Genomic DNA, 21,374 nt, shown 5'->3' on the forward strand with positions numbered 1-21,374 from the left:
AGAAACAGCTCCTTGTCCACTAAGACCACTACAAGACCAGACAGCCTTCTTTTGACAGGACTTTTGCTGATTCGAGTCTTCTGTTTTTTACTTAGACAAATATGTATGTCTGATGAATTTGATTTTCAATCTCTCAGGGATCTACGTCTGACATAATGATCTTCTGATGGTGTGGTCACTTTGGTCTGCCTGATCATGTTTTGAATACAATCGATCCAGTGTCTGAGAAGCATTTTAGAGTTATATGCACTGCCCCCTTAGAAACCTTGAGCACTGTCATGATTTGACCCCAAATATGTGTGTGTGTGTGTGTGTGTGTGTGTGTGTGTGTATGTATATATATATATATATATATATATATATATATATATATATATATATATATATATATATATATATATATATATATCATGTTATCATCCATAATTTTCCTCCTGTACTCCCAAATATTTTTTAGTCATCGCTAGACAATCTAAAAAAGTGAAAGTCCCTATGAAAGCACTGCCAACACCAGAGCCCCCAATGCGGCCATTATTAATCTCTTCACACTTGTTTTTCATCTACTTCTTTGATACCAAAATATCTCCTGTGCTAAGGTTTATTTATTGCAAGACTTCATTGACCTGATCTCAGTTTTTTGCAGGGCATGACAGGACTACTGGCATTGAGGCCAAGGGCGACTCAGTCCAGGATTGTCACACCATCTGCTGGCAAACAGCAGCACATACAAAATAAATATATGTATTCTTCTTAAATTGATAAACATCATATGTGTAGTTCATGGCACAATTCAAGTGGGATGAAACATTTCTATTTGTCTCTCTGCATTCACTGCCAAACAAAGTTCTTCCGAAGGAGGGTCCCATGGGGTCCACCAGAAGAGGCTTGACTTTGGCTGTCTGTGGAGGAGGTGGGATTCTTTTTCACAATCAGAATCAGAATCAGAAATTCCTTTAATAGTGCGTCACAGCAGCTAAAAGACAGTTCAATGTAGCAATAAACAATAATAATAGTAAAAAGTGAACAATATAATAAAAAAGATGAGAAGAGAGAGAGTTAGAGCAGAAATAGAAGTAGAATCTTATATACATAATATGTACAGATATAAACAGTGTACTTATAAACAGTGTGGGCAGTGTGTTGTTATCAATAAATAGTAAATGTGAGTATGACAATTGCCCAGTCACTGCACAACAAAATGAGTATGAGATGAGATGATACTTTAAAAAATGTAGATTTCTGTTGCTGGTTTCTACAATCTTATCAATCCCAGCTTACTGTGTGTGCGCATGAGTTTTTACTGACAAGTTTTATTTATTTTAAATCAATGATACTGCAAACAGGCAGTCATGGGGGCACCCAAGAGGGCCCTTTGGCGCCCCCTGGGTCCACCACGGTTGGCACCAATGGGCTGGTGCCCCTCTTTCATCTTCACCCCTGCCCTGACACCGGCTATGAACGCCTACAACGTTAAAAGTCTGCACGTTTCCCTTAAATTCCGCCACACAAAAGTGTTTTAAACACATCTAAAAACAAAACAAAGCATAGCCGAGTGATACGTGAATTAACTGTGCTTTTCTTCTCCTGACTCAGGCTCCCACAGACCTCCATGCCTCCCTCCGCACAGCGCTCACAAATCCGCTATGGCAACAGGGGAAAAAAGACTCGAAAAAAAAAAGGAAAAGATTTGACAACATGGCGCACTTTCCTTGAGAAAAGTTTCTTCAGAACGCCACACAGCTCAGCCTTTGTGGGATTTCCTCGCAGTTTTGTCGACCCTCGCACCGAAACCTGGACGTCTGGCTGACTTTTAAACACCTCTGGAGGAGTAAACAGTCGACAAAAAAAGTCCAGAAGGAGTGTGATGGGATGAGAGCGATAACCCGTCGCACAAACCAAAGCAGCAGTCAGACAGGATGGAGAAGCAAGCGACTCTGAAAGAAAAGGTAAATAGATTAAACACTATTTTTTTTTTTTGCACGCTGTCATGCGTGCTGCCATTTTTGAAGCTGTTGGTATTTTATTGCCCACCCCCGAAAAACACTTTTAACCTAGCGTCCCGGACAGGAAATACCAAATGACTATTCCTGCGAAAACCTCGTAAAAGAGCTCTATCGATTTTCCAGTCATGCATACTGTACTGAAGTGCACAGTGGATGTGTGGGCTCCCCTGGCGCAGACAGAAGTAAACATAAATGTGATTTCAATGCCAATAGGAGATAATACAGATGAGAAACAATATGCTGCAAACCCAAACCACACTTATTATGTTGTTGCGTGAACAGAGGAGCTTGACTGCAAAGCTCCTGCAGTGGCAGTATGTGTGTGTGTGTGTGTGTTGCCATGAAGTAAATCCCCAACAAAACTGAAAGTATGTGCTGTCCAGACTATATTTGCCTTTTGGCTTCATCTTTGCTTCTTTGTCTCCTTATGATTACCTTGGTAGGGTGTCCTCTGTATCGGTGTAGGCTCTCATTATCTCTCCCTCTCCACCCTTCCTGCCCAGTGCTGCCCACATACAGCCAGTATGTTGCACCACATGAAACTGACACTCACTGTTGACCTTCTTCTAAAATCTCCCCTGGTCCTGCTCATCAGCTGATATCAGCTGCTTGAGTTTGTATCAAGGGAAGACCTGCATACTCGTGGGCCCTGGTTGCACTCATCCACAATAGATGCTCCTCCTGACATTTCTTCACGAGCAAAAGCCTTTGAATGTCAGCGTGCGTGACAGTTGTAGTTTGGATTTCTCCCCCTCAGTCTAATGGTTATTTTCTGAGGGGTGGGTTGCCTCTTGGTGGGACTTAGAGCCACAAACGCAGCAGTAAACCTTTGTTTTAAAACCTTCAAGTAGTCATCCCACTGCTTTACAATTGATGTTGCAGCATAAATGATCTTTTACCAATCTACAGGTGTTGGAATTGACTGTTAGACGTACAGTATAAACCGTGGTATGTAATATATGGCGATAGTTCCTCTTGAGATATTATTATCAGTTCGCTGGTGCCAAAATTCCAATTTGGTGCATTAGAGTGAGGACACACATGATCATGAAGTTGCAGTCAGTTTGTGTGATAACGAGGCACTTAGCCAAGGCTGTGTACTCTTTTTTTTTTTTTTTTTTTACATTGCTTCATCTCATAAGGTGTCAAATTCTGTGAAACTGACACCAAAATGCAGTGACTAAATACATAATGTTTATGGGTACCTTATGTTTTTCAGTTACAGATATTGTGATGTATCATTAGATGATTGTCTTGCAATGTATCGATTTGGTAGGATTGCCGTATGCTGACACTGATACATTATTGTGGGCAGCGAATCTTGTTGTTAAAATTTAGAATAAACTGTAACTATGTTCATATATCCCAGTTTGCTGAAATACAGTTTTGAGGTACTCTACCTGAGTATTTGTATTTTCTGCTTCTGCTTATACTTCCACTCCTCTGCATTTATTTGGTAACTTTAATCAGTCGTTACTTTGTAGATTCAGATTAGGACATTGAATAAGCTATGGTGGAAGTAATGATGCAAAACATGTAAACAGACAGAGAGGGAGAACGGGATGGGGAGAAAAGGTGTGTTATTGTCTAGTTTCTGCAGAGACCCTGCAGCCCTCTGTTCTCAGTTTGTACCAAACAAAATGTTGATATTTGATGTTTTGGGAGTGAGACTCAACAGTCAGTCAATCTGTGTGGTGTGTTTATGAACAGCAAGGACAAATACGTACTGATTCTACCTTTAAGCTCAATAGACTCTGAATTATACTTATATGACATGAGGTGCAGTTGCCTTGGCTGGTAGAAATGTCCTTCAGAGGGATACTTTTTACTTTTATACTCAGAGTACATATCAGAGCCTGCACTTTCTTACTCTGACGTGAGTAACGAAGTTGAATCAGTACATCCATTTACCAGGGTCCATTTTTACACATTTATCTGTACTCATACTTGATTAAAGTAAGTGCTGCTGCCACCTCTGTGAGTAAGACAACATAGTTTTGACTACAGACAGAGGAGGTATGCTGTATCAGAACCAAATCAGCCCATTTTAAAATGTATTTCATCAACTGGACACAGATAATCAGAAAAATGCTGAATATCAGCCGGATAGTAAGCAAAGCCAATAATCGGTCTATCCCTAATTTAAAGACACTGGACACTTTAAAGTCCAGCCATAGTAGAGCAGATATTTGTTTTTTGCCATGTTGTCATGTCCCTGTGATACTGAATATTATTTATCATGGGAGAAAAGGTAGAAAAGATGAAGGTCAAAGGGTGAGAGAAAGCAGCTGATTGGTCCTGCTATGTAACTTGAGGCTGAATCTACTTGATACCCAAAGCCCTCATGTCTGCTTCTTCTACTCCCTCGGCCTCTGGAAGTAATTACCAAGCCTGCCCTATCCCAGAATTCAGTCTGAGGAGGTGTGGTGAGAAAGAGGTATGATGGAAGCTGGCCCTGAAAACACGCAACCCGAGATGGATTTCATGATTCAGTAATACTCAGCAAACCGTCCCTGTTAAATGGATGAAGCACTCATCTACTCAATCAATTAGAGTGTATTGGTTGGATGCAGTGTCAGAAAATACTTGAGTCAATATGATAATTGGTGTTATGTTCAAGTGATTGGCCTGCCAGTGGTTTCAAGAGTGTAAACATGAATGGGAACAATAATAGATTCAATCCCACATTAATGCCGATGGCCTTGCTCTAAGGCAGGTATTATGTTGTTGTGGTAGGAGATTATCAGTGTAATGAGGATGTCTTTATTAGGCTGAACTATACACTATTGTTGTGTGTCCTTACTGCTGTAGAAAACAATAAAAGGTAATAGGCTACAGACATCGGAGAAGATACAGACTCTGTTTTGAGCTAACAGTACATCCAACATAATGGGCCTATAGACAAAGGTATGATTATTAATCATTATTATTAAAGGAACAGATCACCCAAAAACGAAAAATTCAGTCATTGTCAACACACTTCCATACTGATGGAAAGTCAGGTTACGTTTTGTAGTCCACAAAACATTTATGGAGCTTCACAGCAAAAAAAGTTTTGCAATTCTCCTAAACAATTGTAGTAGCTGGTGATTGGGGATAAAACGGCTCCATACGGATGTACAGAGAATGTCCAGAAGCTCCAAAACGATCTGAAAAGAGATGTCAGTTTATGTTAGTGGACTCCATTTCAAAACTAACATTACCTATATTTGATCGTTGTTAGCAAAGCAGAAATGAGGCACTCGATAACCTGCTTAAAGTCACATCCTTTGGACTGTCACAGGGAATCTGACCAGAGTCCGTCACAAAAATAGGCAGCAGCATTCAACAGCTTCAACACATTGTCCAGAGGCTTGTATAGGCAACTGAGAGAGATGAGGAAAGGGCTAATTTTTCATGTCAGGTTACAGTTAACTCACGCATTGCCATATGAATAATTTCACATCGTTACATAGATCCCCTTTAAGCCAAAATCTTCATTGTAGCTGCTAAGCTAAAATCGTAAATGTGCGTCCTGTCTGAAGTGGGTGCACAGGCTCAAATGCACACATTTTTTGAGTTAATTGTTCCTTTATTAATATTCCCTTTTTTCATACACAGCAATCTCACTTCACATTCCTTTTCAAAAAACAAGCAAGTAAACAAAAAAATCTTTATTTGGCCATAAACATTGCTTACAGAAATAAATCTTACTAAATTATATGTTGTTTATATGTATTTTTCACAGCAGACATGAACATTGGCTTGTCTTGGCTGGAGAAACACAAATGGAACAAACAATGGCTCGCTTTAGTGAATTCCTTGTGGCAGAAAATCAAACATCAGCAGAAAGTCAAATTCAGCCAATATTAATGAGTGATAAAAAAAAACTTGTTTTAGTTGCTCTAAGTCCATGCTGCTTCTGTGGTGGAAGACAAGTCAGTTTAACATACAGGCTTTTTCTTACATTCAATTCATAATGACACATTAACATTCCTTCCCATTTTAGCTGCATGTTCTAACTACTGTATATCCAACTAGTTATTGAGTTTATTGCCCAAGGGCATTCCTTTCAGTGAAGTGTTATAATTTTCTCTCTCACTCGTCTTTGTCCTTTTTTCCAGTTTTCAATCTTTGGCTCTCGGACAGCGGGCAGACCTATCCGCTGTGTTTCTGGAGACGGAGGGGTCAGGTGCGGTCTCAGCAAAGCAGCTTTCATGGAGAAGGTGCAGCAGAGCAATGAGGCGTGTCAGCGTGGTGACTTTCAGGCGGCCGTTCATTTGTACACCAATGCCTTACAAGCCGACCCACAGAACTGCATCCTGTACAGTAACCGCTCAGCGGCGCTTCTCAAACTGGGACGACACCAGGCGGCACTGGATGATGCAGAAAAAGCTTGTGAGCTCAATCCCAAGTGGCCCAAGGTAGGTGTGCCTTGAACTATAGATACACTAAAACTGAAGATCTTTGGCTGCAACAGTGAGACAACATGAAGGGGGTCCTTAGTTTTTCACCCTGTGAAACAGACTATTGGCTCTTCTCAAGTGAACAAATAGAGTGTGATTGCCACGAATCCTAAACCTCAAACAGCAAATGTAATTCAAGGACTCAATGTCCATATCATTGCCAATTTTAGATTTAATCATTAGGACTTTATTGAAATGGGAACATGCATTTTTGTTGTTTATTTGCTTAGTACATAAAGATATACCACTGCCGACATGACTTTTGTCAGTATAGAAGCTAATAAGATATTTCTGTAGTTATATTATTGTTCAACTCGATCATTTGCACCAATACCTTTTTCCAGGGCTCACCGAGAGACTTTTTGAAAAAAGTTTTTACAGAGGTTTTTAAAATTTTGTTCGCCTGTCATCCTCGGATCGAATAAAGTGAATCATCAAATTTAAAAGATTATTCATATAGCATCTTTAACAACCATGTGTACTAAATGCTTTGACAGACGAAGCGAAAGCCGCACAGGCCAGCCTTTACTAAGGAAAAGTTAAAACTAGAAGCAAAAAAAGAAGCCATTATGAATAAATACATGTGAAAGAAATAAAAGCCAAATTACATAAAATCAGGTCAGGTTTTAAGAAGTGATTTGAAATACGCTACGTATCTCCTCAGGTAGGTTGTTCCAAAATCAAGGAGCCCTGAAAGCAAATCCAGTCGCCTTAAAATGTAAGCCTCAATTTTAGAATAAAACCGGTTAGTCTTGTTTTATTATATTAGCTTCCTTTTTGTATATGTAACACAACTAATCCATTTTGTCATAAATACATGTACATGCACTTGTTTTTGAAAGGCTAAGTGCCAACAAATATGGAGTGAAGCAGAACATTCTGTTAGATAAAAACATGTTGAGAATATGTAAATGTAGTACATCCCTTTCATTGAAAATGTTGAGATCACATCAGTTGGAAATAATCCAGCGAAGCCACTGCTGGAATCTAATTCTCCAAATACTATAATACTTATAATGCAAATGTAGCCCATTCTTTAACTGCGACTCTGCAGAAATACCTGGTTAAAACAGAATTAACAGATATGAACCTGCACAACATTGGATTGTTGATTCGTATTTTAATATGAAAAATTAGATGACGCTTCAAAGCTTTGAAACTATTCAGTACAGCCCGCCATTTTTAGTATTAGATGATTAATTGTCATTTCGAAGTGTCTCTAATTCCACTCACAGTTTCCCTCCTTGGTTACATCCCAGTCGCCGCTGATCAATACAAAGTTTTTCTGGGGTCTTGTCTTTGATCTTGTCCAGGCCACGTGGACTAACCTGCAATGGATTTCACATTACTCAGCCGCAGAGATCACTAGAACACCAATTCCTCTCAGTGATAGAAATGCATTGATTTGGTGATTTAGCATGGAGAGATACTTTTGTCTTTCCAGAGAGAGATTGATGATAATGTGGTAGAGTGGTATTGATGATAATTTGTCGCTACCAATGATGCATCAGTTGCCACCTCTTCTTTGATCTGAGACCGTGTATCTTCGGATGCTCAGGTAGGTTTCCTGCACTGTAGAAATGTGTAATTCCAGTGAGAACTGTCACTTCTTATTTCACAGATGATATGTGTTGGCTGTGTTTTAGCATAGTATATTTACTTTTGAATAGTTATTGAATGGCTGTCACGCATCTGGTTCTTCCTGCACTTATTGTCGATGTTAATTCTTCACATTTTTATTGAAACACATTTGCTGTCCAGCTTTTTTCCATGTGACTCAGTACAAAGCTTCTCTATGATATTCAACATTACCATTAGTCTCCCCTCCATGTTGTCACTCTCACTGTGTAGCATCTGAACATTAACATAGATCATCAAGAGAACAATCTTAACCCTGTTATGCCAGTGAGACCAAACTAATAGAAAATCACAGCAGAAAATGAATATCCTTTGCCCTCTTTATTTTTCTACTTTAGTGAAGGTTTTTACATCACGTTATCAGATTCTTCAGAGGTTTCATTCATCCTGCTAGTTTTATACAATTTCATTACAGATCATATGAGAGAAATTAGAGAGAAAGATAGAAATAAGAAGTAATACGTAATTCAAGAAAGAGCTTAAACTAAATACATAACTTAAATTGACCAGGACAAACTCAATTACATCAGTTAGCTCCCATGCAGACCTTGTTAGAGAACAAAGAGAGGATTGCACAAAAAAAAAGGAATAACACACATGAATAAATTCCTGTCATGAATGCAATCTGGCACATTTTCTTCATATTTATTTTGTCATGAATACACAGTTAAGGTCCAGCTGTCATTTTAGATGTGTTTCAGTAAAATGATTTCTGAAAGTCATTCATCATGACCAAATCTACAACAATAATCTCTCTGCCATGTTGTCACCTCTCGCTCTTTAGGATCTGAGCATTAACCTACATCATTCAGGAGAAATTTCATAACCCTCTGAGGCCAGTGAGACCAAATATGATTGAAAATCACTGCCGAAATTGTTCGCTTTCTCCTCTTTATATGCTTTCCAAGTACAATGAAATCTTTGTGGTCTGACTGGGGGATGGTTGGCTTAATGTGTATGTAGCTCTGCAGTGTAGCTCTGCTTGACAGCTTTGACTCTTGTGTTCAAGCTTCTGTTAGTGGGATCTGTGTCAATGCCTAGCCTGACCCTTGTGTTTTACTTTGTAACAGGAGACAATGAGATTAATATGCCTGTGGTATCGACAATTACACTGAGAGGTGCATTCGCATGCTTTACAATAAGTTCCTTCTATCACCACTAGAGGTCAGTCATGTCAAACAGGAAGGCATTGCAGGGGGTTGTCTTTGCAGAACAGGAAGGGATTCAAACTGTTAATCTTCTTTTTTTCGTTTTTTTTCCTTTTTACATCCAGTGGATTCAAGGAAAGTGAAATGAACATAATGACTGTTACATTCTAAAGTAAAAATGTGCTTGAACATAATTTCAACACAGCCACCATGGAGAATTTGGTGGGACGTGTTTTTATACTTGATTAATGGATAGGTGGAGGCCAAGGTCAAAACCCATCCATCTTCTAGCTTTTAAAAAAAAATCTCATTCAGCTCAAACTGGGATTTCTTAGCCAAAGTTCAAGCATTTAATATCAATATGCTGGAGTGGATTACAACTCATCCATTCAGTTAGTTGCTGCCACAAAGAATTGATTAACAGTGGTGGTCGTGACACTTATGACGTTGGCCTCGGGGAAAGAGAGGGTTTGCCGCTGTACAGTCCATCTGCTACGCCTGGATGTCTGATGAAGGAACAGGGATTAAATCACAGGAGTGTGCTGGCATTCAGATCCTGTGTGAGTACATAATATCATCAATCATACCTCCCTATGACTGCACTTCTGGATTGGCCCGTCAAACAGTGACAGGCGTGGTTTTGCTGCCCCAAGCACCAGCGAGCAGCAGCCCACCCTCCTGAAGCCCACAGCAAGCATGCGAAGGAGCCCCCTGTCTAATCTGTCAGCTCTCCCTGCTGAAAGAGCCAGAAAACACATTCTGAAAGAAGAAATAAAATGTGTGGTTTAATGACCCATGACAGCTTTAGGCCCTTTGTACTTCACCCTCTTACTGAATGTAAAATCTTAAATGAGAAGAAAATAGGGTGTCATTTTATAGATAAGGTGCATACACTTGTGTGTGTCTGTTCACATTTTGTCTCCGTGAGCAATACTGGAGGGGAAACTGGGAGAAAACGTGTGGTGTGTAATCAAGTCTTCCTCTCCGATGCATGATAAATTTTATCTGAAATCTCGAAATTTAGCTGTCACTTTTTGATAGATATAGGCATATCAGCTCAGTCCTGTTCTGCAAACCACATACATTCACATTTGTACATGTCATAAGCTATGTACCATATAGCCACTTCTACAAAACACTTCATATCATGTTAACATAAGATGTTTGTGAACTGATTGTTATATCTTTGGTGGAGGGGATGATGTTGGAATGAGTCCACAGTTTGAGACTGCATTTCAACATTTGAAGTGTGACACAACTGGATATAATTTAGGCTTTGCCCACTATTAGCTATCATAGAATAGTGCCGATATTTGCGGTCATATGCAATATTTTTCTGAATAATGAAAATCGAACAGCTGTTAAAACATCTTTTGGCTTTTATTTTAAAAAGAAAATGTGTGCGCAGCTGTCTTGGCAGTGAAGGGAACACACAATGATATTTGGGAGGTTACTTCAGGTTAATTGGCCTTATGCGGCACCATGCGCACAGCGCTTTAACATACAGACATGGTGGAATTAGTTTAGAAGAATGCCAGCACACAAATTTGGCAATATTTTGGATTTAAAGCTGGGGAAAATGGTGAGCCAGAGGATTTTAATAAGGCTGTCTGCAGCCTTTGCCATAAGCTGTTGTGAACTTAACAGGGCAATACAACAAAGTTGCTGTCTTACCTCAGAGATATTGGCTTAATATTATTATTTGTGTTGACAGCAAGTCGGGACATCTCCAGCTGTGTTTGTGGTGACAAACAGCTATTATAAGCCAAAACATGGTCTCTCTCTAACCCTTACCAATTGATTTTGTGCCAAAAACTAACCCGACAGTGAGCAAAGCATTATCACAAGATAAAATTGAAAATGTAACCGAAAGAAACTTAAAATAAAAAACAAGTACACAGAAATGTACATTGCCAAAATTATTGAGGCGATGGCGTTGGGTGTATGCCATTTGTGTTTGATGGAAAACATTTTAGTTTGTTTCCTCTGAGTATTTTGAAATTCTGTGTTGCACTCATACAGGAGTGGCTGAGAGGACAAAACCCTCTCTAGACGGATTCCCTGTACAACGTCCTCCTCCATCTGGTCCCTCCCTGTCAACACGGCTGTTCTGGTGACATGTTAAACAAACAGCCCTTTCTGCTATCACTCCCATTCTCCTGCGTGAGCACTGACAGGAGAGTTCCCAGGAAACCAGAAGATGAGTGGCACTGCATCGTCAGGGGAAACATCTCTGTTATTTGCATATCTTCTGATTATAGGTTATGATGGTGCCTATCAAGGGTATTCTGTCTACTCAAGTGTTTATTGGCAAAGTTGCTGCGACACCTTCATAATGATGGTTAAAACCCATTAAGCCTCATTTCCCAAATGATGCAACATCACATTTTTTCTCTCAGTGCATATCATTATATCGCCATACATTTTTTTCTTTTTCACCAACACAAAAATGTCCATTCACATCCTGGTTGAGGGGCCTTGGGTTTAACTGAGACAATGAGTGTTTGCATTGGAAAAGGTCATGGTGTGTGGAGTGCTGAAAAGGGGACTTTAATTACAGTGGCAGCATATCCAGTAATTGTGTCAGGAGTGGGTGCTGACACCCCGATGAGGCATAAAACTTCTTCTGCAGTACTAGGTGATGATCACACTGGCTGTTGCTGGTTGCTGAACTCAGAAAAAGGAAGAAAAAGGTATGCGTGTGCGATATGAAGACCTTGTCCTTTGCCACTCTCAGCAGCACTCTGCTTTTCATGTGACTAAAAACCACTGGGGTGTAGTGCTCCCCTGTTGGTATGACAGTTTGTTCAAGCAGCTCTCATCTGACCTAGTATGTGTTAAGAATAAAGAACCTGGCTTTTGATCTCATGTGGAGAGTGGGTAGAGCTTTTTTTTATTGCTTTCATCCACACCATCTGAAATATTTATCTTATAAATAAGATAACCTGTTTGTAACCTGTTGTGTAATTTTGATACACGCTGAATAATGAACTTCAAACCACACAGTAAAAGCAAAGCAAGTGGGCTAAAACGTGTGAGAAGGTGTATGTGTGAGGTGGTCTGTTTGTGTAAATGAGTTTCATGATAGAGCAATTCATACAAACCATTATACACTTGATGAATTTTTTTGTAGTGTAGTTTGTATTCTTCTACATTATTTCCTTGAAATTGTTATTGTAATATATTACAAAGTAAGAGGGTGTCAACCATCCTAAGGAGAGACTTTTTAGCTATGCTGCACCGCCACTTTGATCTACACTGAAATATGTCTATGAAATGGATTGCCATTAGTCTGATGCAGAATGTCATGATTGATATCTGACATGACATGATAAAAACATGTATCCTACTGCCTGACTTTCCTCTAGCAACATAATAAGAATTTTTAATCAGACCAATTTAGCTGGTGACATTAAACTAATGACATTATGATTAGTCTCAGCTCTGCGTTGTTTTTGATATTGTGTATTGAGCCGTTGAATGAATGTCCGATAATGCGAAATATGTGTCATCAGGTATCAGCCAGTAATGAAATTATAGCAAATAACTTGAGATGATAACCCAAAGCCTAATTGTTTTCATTTACTTAAGGGGCCCAGTGGAACTTCTGTGTTGTGGTGGAAGCTGGTCATTTATTTTGTCTCATGTTACGTTATGTCACATTATAATCTGCTCACATTTGGCTAATACATGTCATTTTAATACATGTAGATGTATTACTATATAACAAGTGGAACATCTATCGACTTCAATACGGTAGTTGGCACTAGTTACCTTCTACATTGGTTTGTGATCCGGAAATAAACAGAAGAGAAGGGCAACAGTGAGGAACAAGAGGAATGTCGAGCCACTGCACCAGGGTAGACTAGAGGCTACCCAGGTGCAGAGGAGATGGAATATTAAATGAACCATCTTTGCTCAGTACATCATGGCCTGTATTACAACAGGTGTGCACAACAACAGCAAATTAACCTACTTATAATGTTGGTTGGTATCAGCCAAGAGAAGCCCTATTTTTTTTAAATTTAAAACAACAGCTTAACATGAGCATGTTGGCATCATCACTGTGAGCTTGTTAGCATGATGACATGAGCGTTTAGCTTGAAGCACCACTGTACATAAGTACAAAATGGCTGAAGCCTCCAATGGTTGCAGGTCCCATTAGACCGGAAACACAAAAACATCTTCATTTCTGTTTTCCCTGTTTTGTCCCGTGCAGTTGTAGATTTTTAATGACAATAAATCAGTCTGGAAATGAACACTGATGACTTTCTAGAGGCCATGAAATTCCTCACCAGCTACTTGAACAAATTTAAATAGAAAAATAAAATATAAATTAGGCCAAGTAAAAAATGAATGTTGAATTTGAACTCTGTATGTATACCGGGGCCCCACTATGTATCACTGAATATTTATAACATCCCTTGATGCATATTTATGATAAGCATGATTTGGTTTGATTTGAAAGAACTGAATGCAGCTGACATCAACCTGCATACCTGCCTGAAGTTATGAATAAATAGTTATAAAATATGAATGCCTCTAGTTAGTCATGAGAGCACCAGACAGCAGAGACTCATTATAATAGTGCAGAGAACGTAGTTCACCATGTAGCATTCTTAAATCAGATGAATTGCTTCTCGCCTTTTCTTGCTTAAAGTGAAAAATGGGGCACAGGAGCTCATCTGCAGCTGCACTTCCTTCGCAAGATCCTGCAACATGGATGAGCCATATTTTGTGATTACAATTGTCAGAAGTAATTAGGCCTGTAGATGACTTTGTGAAGTTTTCAGAAGAGTTGAAAGTATTTAAAATTGAGTGGCAATGCTGACAGAGAGAGGAGAGGAGTTCGTTACATAACAAAAATGTAGAATATGCAAAACAAATGTTGGAAAAACTGGTGACTCTAAGGAATATTTTACCTCAAATAATTGACAATGTAGCTTCACCTAGTTCTAGATCGTTTCCATGTGAATATTATTATTGGTGTTACGCATGATAACACAACTATGTGTTCAGCATTTAAAAGGACAAGTTCAACTAAAAATGAAAATTTAGCCGTTATCCATCACCCCCATGCTGGTGGAGAGTCAGTTGGCAGGAGCTTCACAACCAGATAGAGTTGCAGCGCCCTTTGAACAACTGAGGTAGACATGTACTTGTTCTTAAAAGCCGGAAAAAAAAAAGTGTAAGAAAGACTATTAGAAAATGCCTGAACACCTCCCTTTATCTATATCTGCAACAAAAGTTAATGGTATCTATCAGGTGCTGAGACCCATCCAAAATCCCGGTTTTGTGGAAATCTTTTCAATAGTTTTTGTGTAGTCTTGCTGACAAACCAACCAGCAAACCAAAATAATGGACGCAGGTGAAAATATAACCCCCTTGGCAGAGGTAATAATGAAAGTCTGATAAAGGTCTGAGTACCGATACTGTGTTATAAATATTGATTGCAAGTGAAGTGAACAGTGTGCGGGAGGTTTTTTTCCTGTTTTTTTTGTTAGCCCTTGGTCCTCTCCTACACACCTGTCAATCCACAGGTGTGCACTCTGTTGAGATCAAAATAATAAAATGGCTTATCCAGTGATCCGGAAAAATGGATTACAAAAAAAATATTTACACCCTCGACACACAGTCAAGCTTGTGCACCCACTTTAGAAGGGTGCATGCTCACGCTTGTAGCTTAGCAGCTCCTGGGAACACCCTGGCTTTTAAATGGGTGTAAATAAATCAATTTGGGATCTCTGTGCTTCCAGATACTTAGAATATGCCGGATGATCTGTATGGAGCAGCTTTATGACTGTTTGTCTACTGCAGTTGTTTAGGAGAATCTTCCAACACTGTTTTACTGTGAAGCTCATTGGATTAGATCGGGTGATTAGGTGATGACTTAAGTTTTCATTTTTGGGCAAACTAATCCTTTAAATGGTCACAAAAGCACCACACTGTATTAGATGGAAAAAAAGTGCTTCACAATGTTGGCTCACCTTCATTTGTGATTTAGATGTTTTGTTTATCGTGGCTTTGTTGACCTTGTGAAGACCACAGCAGTGTTTTGATGTTAGACAATTTACAGATATACACGTGTAATGACAGTATTCCTGCTGTGCTGTCTCTCTTAACGAAGATATGTGCTCTGGGTTAGAATAAGGTCTTCCCGCCAGTTTCCCCTCTCCCACCGTTGCGCTGCTGTTTTCCACCGTAGCTCACCATGGAGAGAGTAGAGTCATGAACCACTAATGAGAGGGTTCCGTTTTGCTTCTACCCAGCCGAGGCTTGAACTAATGAACAAATCAAATGAATGGCATGTAATTATAGGCCAGAGGGAGCGGGACGGACAGAGGGTTGGCGCTAGCGGGCGCAAACCTGAAATTATTTGTCTGGAAAATCTGTGAAATGAGCGGGAGCAGTTAAATTCTATCTTTTTCCTTTAGAAGGCCGCTGTGGCTAAGCAGTTCTGCACATATACACTGGCCATGATGGAGGGAAAGTGACCACACACACACACACACACACACACACACACACACACACACACACACACACACACACACACACACACACACACACACACAGTGTCTGTCTGCTGTTTTGATTTCAGCAGCACTTCCTTGGCAGCTATGTCACTCTTTACACAGATGAGATGGAACTAATCCCATGCTGCAGTTGTCTGTTTGGTAAGCAAGGCTGCTTTTGCTCTCTTCTGCTCTTACTTTGTGTCCAAAGCAGACTTTTGCTTCTTGGTGGACATGAGGTCATTTGATTAGTGCTTTGTGTCCCTTGTAATAGTGTTCAGTAATATGCAACATCACTTAATTTGAGCTTCTGCATTCTTCAGTGTTATTATCCTGGATTCAATTCAGTTTGCATCCAAATACACATTCCCTGGAATGCTAGTGTAGAGAACAGTAATATGAGCTGATTTTTAACTGTATGTGATAGTTGTTGAGGCGTTCAGTTGTGACTGAGTTTTGAGACTTGGGAAAAATACATGTTTTTCCTCTACTTGTAGAGCTATTCATCTGGTGTAAGATACTGAGTTTTGGAGCCTTTGGCTCAAAGAACTCTGCCTTCACATTTGGAACTCATCACTTGAATATAATACGGGCAAACTTCCTGTTTATGCCCTTCAGAAAAAACAAATAGGTGGCGCTATTTATACCCTAGCTGAGTAAGATAATGTTACAGCTCAGTCAAGGAGGAGGCGATTAATGATTATGTCCTGCATTGTCATAAGCACCATACTTTCATCCTTGTAAAGATGCACAGTTCCTTTGGTCACAATAATGTCTGCTTTGATCCCCACAAGCAAAGTACCATCTAGTTTGTTTATATTTTAGAAAAGGCAGACATTTCTACAGATGATATTTTCAAAGCCTGTCCTTTTAAGCCTGATATCTCACTCAGAATTAAACACATTAACAACCATCACATACAGTTATACTAATAACTCAATATACTGTTCATGTGTAATGGTAGATTCCAAATCCTGCTTCCCCAGGTCGCTGTGATGGTGGCCAAGTGGTTTTCCTCTCTGCCACCCAGGCGCCCCACCAAATTGTAGTGTTTAGTAAAATTTAATCAGCTTTCACGAAACACCAGGCACACACACACGGAAACTGGCCTATCTTTTCTTTTTTTGCTGTAACCATAAACTCTGTACAGTATGTATCTTTGATGCTTTGCTGGAAAGTTCACAAAGAATAGGTTTTCACTGTCGGGTGATGTAATGTGTTTTGATGTGTGTGTGGTGACCTCCCTGTCACCTTACTGCTGTCTGTCTCCAGACTGTCCTCAGGGCATGGATGAGTCGGAGATGGGAGCTGATGTCATCCTGATTATCATCCGTCAGGACTATCAACACCCTATAACACACCTACTGTGCAGCTTCCCTGGTGCCAAATTCTGTGTGTGTGCCTATGTGTGGCCATTTTTGTTTTTTTGGCTAATTTGAACTGCGCTGAACTTTTAGTGCTTGTTAGTTTTTCATTAATTTGTCTTTCATTTTTTTGCCATGCTATTTTGCAGATAAGCCATTCAGAAAATTATATGCAGTGGCCTCATTGTCCCAAAAGAAATAAATTGTGTCAAAGCCTAGGTAACCACCTTAAACAAGAAACTTTCAATCATGTTAGAGAATGTCTGCGCCCTCAGAATGCTTTTCCCTCCAGATACATCAATTGATTACCAGCTTAATAGCTTTTTGCTTGCTATTACATGGCAAGAAATGTCAAAAGGCCCAGAGAAAGCAAGCTCATTGCCATGCTCATGGCATACCAGCGTGCCTGATAGTGGATCAGCTTTACAAGCCTGAGGAAATGAGGAAAACAATTGCACCCTGCTCCTAGCACGTAACCCCTTGGGTTATACAGATGCTCTGTTTTTTTTCCAGGGGCTCATCTCGTTGTCAGCCCCATATTGTGCTGGCCCCTCCCACCTAGGAGCTTGGCAAGGCTCAGGGCCCGAGACCTGGATGTCTCCAGAATTAGCACAGCCTGGCTCTGCTGCAGGGGGGAAGCACTCCCATTGGGGAAATGGGGTAGAGCAGAGAGCAACCTGCGAGAAGCCCATTAGTATACACTGCATAAGCATGGCAAGATGAATAGCAGAGCTGAGAGTTATTTTTTTCTGCTCAGATCAGCTTCCAGAGCCCGTTGGCGTCACCTCTGAACTTTAGGTGACAAGTGCATTCTCATTTTTCTCTTGTGTTGGTGGCAGTGGGTGTGTTAGATGCATGCCAACATTACAATGCTCGATTAGAATGAAGAGAATTAATTCTGCTGATGCATAATATCACAGATGTGTAGTATCTTTCACCTCTTTAAGGAGCCGCAAGGTTTGGTCTGTGCATGCAGTCTGTGGAGAGTTTTCCTCTTTTAGCTTGTGGTCTGTTTCATGTAGCACCTATTCATGATGTAACCTCCATCCCAGAATGAGTCATATGCCCTGGTTCCTCCCAGAGAAATTTAGTGACAGGGATAAAGGTGCCACTAATTTTGTTTCCAGGTGGCTGACTTGCATTTTTGGAAAGAAGTATAGCTAGAGTTTGAGAAAAATCAGCATCAGATCAGTTCATACTTGAAATAAAAGGGAGAAAAAGTTAGTCTAGTCCTGAGCATGAGCTTTGTGTTTTTCTTGAAAAACTTTTTAATACAGTTTTTGTTTCCAGAAATAAGGCTGTAGATATGTTATGTGTATTGTTAACGGTTGCTCCACGCAAATTATATCTTAGTGTCTCTCACACAAGCGTGCTTGAAATATGGTAGTAAAAAGTTTGTAGTTTTCTTGCTGATGGAAAACATCAGGTTAGGGTTAGGGTTTGGCCTGGATTCAGTCAGTTACTGTGGATTCCAATGGTGAAGTGAAGTTTTAACAAGAGTAAAAATGATTAAAATGTCCACACAAACTTCTCACACCACTCTGTAGCATTATCCATAATCCCCTCTGCTGTCTAGCTGTATGCTCAATATATTCTCAGCTGTTAATGTAGCTAAATACACTGGTTTGTGGTTTAATGTATGCAAGGTGTCACTTTGTGTTGGAAAAAGGAGAGCACATGAGGGCTCAGATGAAAAACATTTGTAAATGTTCTTAAACATATGTGATTTTAGGCAATTGAATGGCAGTCCAGCTTCCAGGATGTTATGTGAGCAGCCAACGTTTCTGCAAAGCACAGATATGTTCACAGTCATTGCATATCATGTCCACAGTTTATGCTTATTAGCCACCTTTTACATCAACAGGTGGGGAAAATGGCAATAATGTTATTACAAGTCAACAAGTTTGCCAAATGACCAACTGCAAGTTCAATATACACTCCTGGACCTTATTCAGGACACGTGGGACATTTCCAACTATTTTTCAGGTGACCAAAACCAGCTGTTTTTTCCAGGAAGTCAGACTATCTCCATCAATAAATGGGGTGATAAAAACAAGAATTTTAAGCCAAACTATGATGCTTTTCTAACCCTAACCAAGTTGATTTTGTGCAGAATCCACAATGTTGTGACAAGAGGTAAGAACTTAAAGCGATTCCCCTGAAACAGTGTCCAGGGTTGACATTTGTATCAAATGTGGCACATTACTTAACATTTTGTGTGTATTAGCCATCTCTCACATCAGGAGGTGATGGGGATGTTTGTGGCATTATTGTTAGTCAACAAGGCTGCCAAACAGCTGACCACAGTCCGAGACACACTTCTGGACATTGTTAAGGACACCTAGGGATATTTCAATCCAGTTTTCTTTGTGACAATATGGGATGTTTTTCACAAGATGTCAAACCATCTCCATTTCTCAACCTGGCAACCAAAACACTTATTTAAAGCCAAACAATTCTGTTTTCCTAAACCTTATTTTTTTGTGTGTCATCCAAAACAGAACATGAGCACTGCTTTGTGACAAGAAAGAAATAGAACATTCAGCCTAAACAAATGATATGTTGCAGTGTAAAGAAATGCTCAGTTTTAACTGCAGAAATGCAGTGTTGTGCCTGAACACATTCAATGAATGATCGTTCATGAAATCATTCGTACTTTGGGTGAACGTGAACTGAACGTACTGTATTTCTGCCTGATGAACGTTACTGTGAGCACATTCATTCTGGAGTTTGTGAACAGCAAAGTTTTACTTCGTTCAAGAGAGTGTCAGATTTCCAGAGCCTTCCAGATGAAAACCAGCTAAAACACACCGTAAACAGGCCTTAATATGAAGCGGAAAATCACCCAATCTGGCAACATCAGCCACCACAGAGTCGCACCACCGCATGTGTGATCAAAATGCGAAGCATGGAGGCAAAAACAAATAAAGGCAGCAGCACTACCTCAGACTCTGCCTTAGCAATGGGTAAAAATCTCGATTCATCAGTGCAATATATTTTTCCCATTTCAATATCGGTTCAGAAAATCCTCTGAATCGATTCAGGCAAGCAGCGGCTCCCAACCACCTGCTGTCCCTCGCCGGACGCCTCTTGGTCCCCGCCTCCAACAGCTGGAAGCGCCTCACCCTCGACCTTGCTCGAGGGTTGGAGGCTGATGTGCCTCTGAAACACCGCCAGACCTGCGAAGGTGGGTAGCCGATGTCTGACGCACCGCTCTTTCGGAGACTAAAGTCCCAACCGGTCTCACCCTGGCCACTATACCGTGCACCTGCAGGTAGCACTCTCCTCCGGGGAGAGAGGGTGGTTCAGTGTCAACGTTTTACCCCCTTGCATCTAGCCTGAGGTTGGAGGTACTGCAGCTATGTCTATGTTTATGTCAGACAAAAATGTACCATGCAGTCCCAGAAACAATGGCACTTTCTCAGCTTAACTATGGTTGCACAGTTTTATAACTGATGACATCATGTACCTTTGTTTACATTTCGAAGTAGAACTTCCTAGAGGAAAGATTTATAATTTAAGATTACTCTAATGAATTAGTTGTGTATTACTACTGATTACTGAATCAATATCGAAGCATTTAAATCAATATTGAGTTGAATTGATATTGAACCGAATTGCAACCTAAAGAATCAAAATCAAATCGAATTGTGAGGTTCTTAACAATACCCAGCCTTACTCTCCCAGCCGCAGCTGGACAACCTGGTTTTGCAGTATATTGTCGGAGACGTGCAGTTTCAGTGTTAAAACTGATAACATAATAGCTGAACTTTGAACTAGTTCATTTAGAAAGTGAACTTTCCCAACACTGCAGAAATGTATTTAGCTAACATTTAGGGACAGAGTAGATAATTAGGGTGGGTGGGAAAGAACATTGCATATTGGCATGTCAAGATGGAACATTTTTAACTCATTATGCTCTTAAAAAGTGATTGTGACAAAATTAGCCATGTTCCCGTGTCCCCAATGTAAATAACACCTATGGTTGTATTCAATACGGGGGCCACATTTCTCGACAGCCCCATTAGTAGTCAAAAACATGGTTCTTGTAAGAGCAGTTACGACATCATCCCTCATTATTGCAAATCAAAACAGGCCATATTACTTTGCAATTCTCAGTATACACTAGTGTAAAATGTCAGTACACATTAATAAAACACATTTGTTCAATGATATGTCACTTAAAAATTGTCACTGTTTCGTTCAGAAGCAATCAATTGACGCATCAGCTACAAAACAAAGTCCTATTTGTCAACGCTGC

General features: G+C 40.0%; 1 protein-coding gene across 2 annotated transcripts in view; it reads left to right on the forward strand.

Moving 5' to 3' along the window:
• Window positions 1-1,807: 1,807 nt before the first annotated feature.
• The window catches only part of LOC119019308 (tetratricopeptide repeat protein 28-like), a 194,314-nt gene continuing 174,747 nt past the window's right edge, over window positions 1,808-21,374 (forward strand). For both annotated transcript variants that reach the window (XM_037097774.1, XM_037097775.1), the window contains exons 1-2: window positions 1,808-1,946; window positions 6,107-6,406. In XM_037097774.1, the coding sequence (XP_036953669.1) occupies window positions 1,917-1,946; window positions 6,107-6,406 (330 nt within the window). In that variant the 5' untranslated portion in view covers window positions 1,808-1,916. The remainder of the gene's footprint in view (window positions 1,947-6,106; window positions 6,407-21,374) is intronic.

The sequence above is a fragment of the Acanthopagrus latus genome, chromosome 5 (assembly GCF_904848185.1).
Source record: "Acanthopagrus latus isolate v.2019 chromosome 5, fAcaLat1.1, whole genome shotgun sequence".
NCBI lineage: Eukaryota > Metazoa > Chordata > Actinopteri > Spariformes > Sparidae > Acanthopagrus > Acanthopagrus latus.